Below are 6,000 nucleotides of genomic sequence, written 5' to 3'. Positions count from 1 at the left end.
AGGGAGGCCGGGCAGGCGGTTGAGCGGCGCCGCTCTCAACCTGACGGGGAAGTGGTCTCGGCGGCCGTGGCTGACTACCCCAGGGCGAACGGACGGACGACGGAGGCAGGAGCCGGGAGCCGAGCCGGGCGACCTAGAGAGCGAGCGGGTCAGGCTCAGCGTCGGCCACTCTGTCGGTCCGCTGAATGAAGTGCCCGCCCTGCTGAGCTCCGAGCCCGGCGCTTTCCCCGCAAGATGGACGGTTTCGCCGGCAGCCTCGGTGAGTACGGCTGGGGAGTCCTGCCTCTTCTGCGAAGGGTGGGAACTTTGTTCTCTCCGCACACAGCCCAGGCCCTGCCCTCCCTCCTGCCTCTCGGGGTGGCCGCGGCTCCACTGCACATGTTCCCTTCGAGGCTGCCGCCCCTCCACGGACTCTGGTGAACTGAGGGCCCCTCCCCCATGTCCAGCCCTCCTCTGTGCTAGACCCTCCTTTCCTCCCGGAGCCCCTTTCATTGCAGGGCCCTCCAAAGGGGGAACCCCTTCCCTCTCAGGCCCCCCAATAGCTGGCACACCCCTCCCCGTACCCTCACGGCCCCCCCCCGCTCACTCCCTTTCAGAGTTGGGACACTTCTTCAAATCCAAGCTCCTCTTCAAGGTACAACATTCCACCCCCTTTCCATATACAGAGCTCGCTTTCAGGGTGGGGACAGCCTTTACCCGAACAGAGGCTGCTTTTTAGGATGGGGACCCTCATTCCCTCTTCAGGAAGGGGGCATCCCCCAACCCCCTAGTCTTCACTTTAAATTTGGAGACTTTTCAGTTTTCTTCAGAGTAGTAGGCAACTTCCTTTTCACTCCCTCCACTTCTCTCAGCATTTTGCAGTGGTGGAGAGACGTAGCAGCATCGGAGCATCATTCGCTTAATACAGGAAAGGAAGAGGTGCATCTGTGTTGGGGGACCCTCTTCAAGAGTGAAAGCAGAAGTGTTTTCTGGCTCTGCATGCGTGCTGGGGAGAAGTGATTCTGCCCAATGAATCAATAGGAAAGGGGGCCTCTATCAGGGAAGGAAAGGATTCTCCATTTTTGGAAGATGTTGTCTTTGTGGAATGGAGAAAGGGAAGAGGTTGTTAAATAGGCTGAAGTGCCTTTTCAGTGTTCCTTTCACTCAGATGAAGGTAATCTGGGTAGGAAAGTCACAGCGCCAGGCTAGTATTGACTGCCCTAGAAACTGAGTCTGGAATTACTACTATTCTTCGAGGCCATTGGAATCTAGTGAAAGATTGAGTTCTACTGTTAGAATAGTGAGAGAACAGTTTCAGCTTTGGCTGATAACGCAGTTATGTGATACCTACTGCTGGAATTGTATTTTGAGTTTTTTATATGCAGGTAGCTTGTATTCAGACGCCTTTTACGTTTCTTGATAATAAGTCTCTACTTGGTTAATGTTCACTGATCAGTGAGGAGTCTGTCCATACATAGGCCGTACTATATCCAGATAATATCGAGATGAGATGGATTTTTAAAATCTAAAGTAAAAAAGTAAGTCAAAGAGCAATGGGCCCATAATATATATTAAATAGTAAAATCCATAATTTCGGCCTTCCCTTTTTCTTGGGCAGAAAAAATTGTTGTTATAGTGCTTTCAGAGTGGAAATCCTAAAATAGGAGGCAACTGAGTGTTGTGTTACTCGTTCCTCCTCAAAGGCACCTGTTGTCCATTATCTAACCTTTGATGTCTTGTAATTCCTTAGGTTGGGCGCCTTTTAGAGAGACATCCATTTTTCCCTGGTTCTTTTTTAGCTCCATGCGTTGGTTTATTCACAGTAAATGTTGGACCGAAAAACTTGTCCTATATGTCCGCTAAAGGGCTGATCATATACTAAAGTAAAACTTGAGTGTCTTTTTAGGGGATGTTGTGGAGAGCTGTGTTATCTTTGTACTGTATTGGGTCCTCATCCTGTGGGAATGGGGAGATCACTATTCACTTTAACTTCTTTCCTGTTGGTTCTAAAGACTTCTGGAGGGTTTGGTAAAGCTTCATCTTCTATAAGTGTTTAGAAGGAGTCTTTTTCACCAGTTGGGGCACTTAAGTTTATTTTCAAACATTGATTATGCTTTGTAATAGCTTTCTTTCTTAACCAGTTCATGAGGCAAGTGATATAAAAGACCGAGAGATGAAGATAAGTTGCATTTGGGGCTCACACTTTTCATATAGAGCGTCATTGTTGACCCTAATGTTGGATTTAAAAAATTTATTTGATGCCATGCTTTGGGTGGTATGTGATGAGACTTTTCTTTAGATATGGTGTTAATCAGGAGCAGAGGAGATATGCCTATCAGAGGAACCTGCGTCTGCAGAGAGGGAAGGAAATGGTTCCTGGCAGTATTTCTGGAGCTGCTCTTGATGAAGATGCTTCTCAGTGGGAGCTCTGTGCTTTCTCTTTCTGTGCCCCTTGTAAGAGTAAAACTAGGCCCCATCTTAATTGAAACCTTAAAGGGTGGGGGAGGAGTAGTACTGGTATATTTTACTGGTAGTCTTTAAGCAGAGCTTTGCTCAGCTCTTGCCAAATTGCTTGTTTCTGTTCTCTGCAGTTAATTAGCCTAGAGCTTAGAGTGACATTGATCTTTATTTTATCAGGAGAGCCATGAATATAAAGGCAAGTACTTCTACTCTAGTAGATGTTTAAAAACTTTTGTTTTTTTAAACCAAACAAGAATTCAAAACATGTGAAGTTCTTCTGGGGTTACAAGTATTGAAAGCATTTATCCTCAAGGAAGTATGTGTGTATTTCCTTTTACATATTAGATAGGTTCTTGAAAAATGGTGAAAAAAACCTACATTTTTATAAGCAGAAAAATTGAGTGCTTTATAAACAGAACAATTTTAGAGAAGAGATTATTTAAGAGAATCCTGTGGCGACTCATTTTGGAAAGTGAAAAACTTAAAGTTCAAGCTGTACCCTTGATTGTTGCATGTTTAGATAAGAAAACCACTGTATTAAGTGCATTTTATAAGATGTCTAATGGCAATTAAGACTAGTGTTTTTTTTAAATCGTATGAATGATAGATGATTGGCCATTTTATAAATGCCACATTGAAGTTACATGGTACTGATTATATTATCTTTGTTTTACATAAAAAGAACTGAAGAATTCTTTTAATCTCCGCAACTGATGAGTTTCAGGCAACTTGGCTGGCAGGTGCTTGTACTCCGGAATTTCCCTTAGGTATTATTAATATATCTTTTAATTCACGAATTATGGCAACTTAAGGCAGCACTGTAGAAACCTTTTTTTTTTTTTTTTAAGGAGAGAAAACTACTCAATTACCTTGATATCTTGCCTCCAAATCACTACATATAGATACCCATGTGCAAAATGTATATACTATGTATATTTTAAATCTCAGGTCTATGTGCAAAAGTGGGGAACTATTCATACAGCTTTTACCGATTTTTTATAAGACAGGGATTGGGTGCATTTCATGCTTAATCTTTTTAGAATCTCTTTTGTAATAGAGGTTTAATTTTAAGACTTTTATCTTGGAATTAACCTAGAGATAGTGTGTTTGCATTTGAAAGAAACCTTATACCTAACCATGTCAGCTTTAAATTTTTCTGCCTCAAAAGTTAAACAGCAAAACTTAAAATCTTCCCCCTAAGAAAAATCGTAGTGAACGAAACTGTTGGATTAGGATCTATAAGAAACAATATTCTGGGTGCCGGGTTATAAATGTGAACAAGTAGAGCAGTATGCTTCAACTTACAGACTATTAGTCTTTTTAACATCACATTGTTAGAACTGTGATTTCTCATCACAGATTTAGTTTTCCTTTCTTAAAGGAACAACGCTGTATGTGATTTTCAAATATTAACCTAAAGCATTCCTTATTTACATGAAAATGTTTTTCATGTTATATTTGGAGAGGTTTTTTTAAAACTTTTTTTATTGGTTGCTTGTCTCTTGAAGAGTTCAAGATAGACTTAAGTTATGTAACAGGACATGAGTAGTAACTCTTAAATAGTAGGGCATCTTCATGAGTTAGCTAGAGTATTTTTCAACATGTATATGAATTAACATCGAGCATGGACTAGCACTATGCTAGGTGGTTCTCATGGGAAAGACAAGTAAAAGACATGCTTTTTGCCCTTTAGGAGCTTACTGCCTGGTTTTTAAAATAAGTACCATGACCAGGTACAGTGGCTCACACCTGTAGTCCCAGCACTGTGGGAAACCGAGGTGGAATGATCGATTGAGCCCAGTAGTTTGAGACCAGCCTGGGCAACATAGCAAGACCCTCTCTCTACAAAAAAAACAAAAATAGGCATAGTGGCATGCGCCTGTAACCCCAGCAACTTGGGAGACTGAGGCAGGAGGAGCACTTGAGCGCAGGAATTAAAGGTTGCAGTGAGCTACGATTGTACCACTGCACTCCACTGGGCCATAAAGCAAACCTCTGCCTCTAAAAAATAATAATAATAATAATAAAGTACATACTGTATGTAGAGATGTTTACTATTAAGCCTAAGTACCAGAAATGGGGATGAAGGGAGGAAACACCATTTAGAATGCTGTGCTATGTTTCAAGCAAGCAACTTCTGAGAGAACATTTGTTGATTGCTAGATTTATCTCTGTAGAGCTTGGCTTTTTGAAACAGTGAAATAATTTATTTAGCAGTTCAAATTCTAGGGAGTCTTTCTCTGTCTTATGTGTAAGTTGGAATAACACGTAGCAAAATACTGCGTTTTGTATGTGGGAGTCCATATCTGTAACGTGTAAAACTTTAATATTCTTAAGAAATTTTAGAAAAATATTTTGATGTTTAAAATAGATTCTAATACTTATAAAAAGTTTAGGGGAAGAATCTGCTTCATCTAGTATTACCTCAGTGTGGAAGATTCCCAGATCTATAGTATATTTCTTTTTGTGTGTGTATCTGACGGAGTCTTGCTCTGTCTTCCAGGCTAGAATACAATGGTGCAATCTCAGCTCACTGCAACCTCTGCCTTCTTGGTTCAGGCGATTCTCCTGCCTCAGCCTCCCGAGTAGCTGGGATTACAGTCGTGTGCCCCCACACCCGGCTAATTTTTGTATTTTTAGTAGAGACAGGGTTTCACCGTGTTGGCCAGGCTGGTCTCAAACCCCTGACTTTGGGTGATCCACCCACCTTGACCTCCCAAAGTTCTGGGATTACAGGTGTGAGCCACTGCGCCTGACTGTATAGTATATTTCTATGTCTGTATATGATCTCTTATCCTTTAGCTGTCTTATACTATTATAATGGCTTAATTTTGCATGCTGTATATGATTTTTAAATATTATTCTAAAGCATTCCTTATTTACAGTTTACAAAGAGCTTTTACCTCATTTAATCTGCATACTAACCTTGGGAGATAAATTATTATGCTTTTTTTTTTTGGAGACAGAGTCTTGCTCTGTTGCCCAGGCTGGAGTGCAGTGACGTGATCTCAGCTCACTGCAACCTTTGCCTGCCAGGTTTAGGCAGTTCTTTGCCTCAGTCTCCCGAGTAGCTGGAATTACAGGTGCCCGCCACCATGCTTGGCTAATTTTTGTATTTTTAGTAGAGATGGGTTTCACCATCTTGGCCATGCTGGTCTTGAACTCCTAACCTTGTGTGATCCACCCACCTCGGCCTCCCTCACAGGCATGAGCCACCATGCCTGGCCGAGAGTGTTTGTTTGTTTGTTTTTGAGATGGAGTCTCGCTCTGTTGCCCAGGCTGGAGTGCAATGGCACCATTTCAGCTCACTGCAGCCTCTGCCTCGCAGGTTCAAGCCATTCTCCTGCCTCAAGCCTCCTAGGTAGCTGGGATTACAGGCGCTTGCCACCACACCTGGCTAATTTTTTGTATTTTTAGTAGAGATGGGGTTTCTCTGTGTTAGCCAGGATGGTTGTGATCTCCTGACCTTGTTATTCACATGCCTAGGCCTTCCAAAGTGCTGTGATCACAGATGTGAGCCATTGCACCTGGCTAAGAATGTGTTATTTTTTTAAAATGTTG

At 42.3% G+C, this 6,000-nt stretch overlaps 1 protein-coding gene across 2 annotated transcripts in view; it reads left to right on the top strand.

Annotated features, from left to right (window-relative positions):
• EML4 (echinoderm microtubule associated protein like 4) overlaps positions 1–6,000 on the top strand; it is a 170,621-nt gene continuing 164,621 nt past the window's right edge. Inside the window, exon 1 of one of the 2 annotated variants that reach the window (XM_011935921.1) lies at positions 1–259. In XM_011935921.1, coding sequence (XP_011791311.1) covers positions 235–259 — 25 coding nt within the window. In that variant the 5' untranslated portion in view covers positions 1–234. The remainder of the gene's footprint in view (positions 260–6,000) is intronic. The other variant, XM_011935923.1, reaches the window with a different exon arrangement.

Source organism: Colobus angolensis, unplaced genomic scaffold (assembly GCF_000951035.1).
Source record: "Colobus angolensis palliatus isolate OR3802 unplaced genomic scaffold, Cang.pa_1.0 Scaffold15, whole genome shotgun sequence".
Lineage (NCBI taxonomy): Eukaryota > Metazoa > Chordata > Mammalia > Primates > Cercopithecidae > Colobus > Colobus angolensis.
This window is presented reverse-complemented; position numbering and strand designations above follow the sequence as displayed.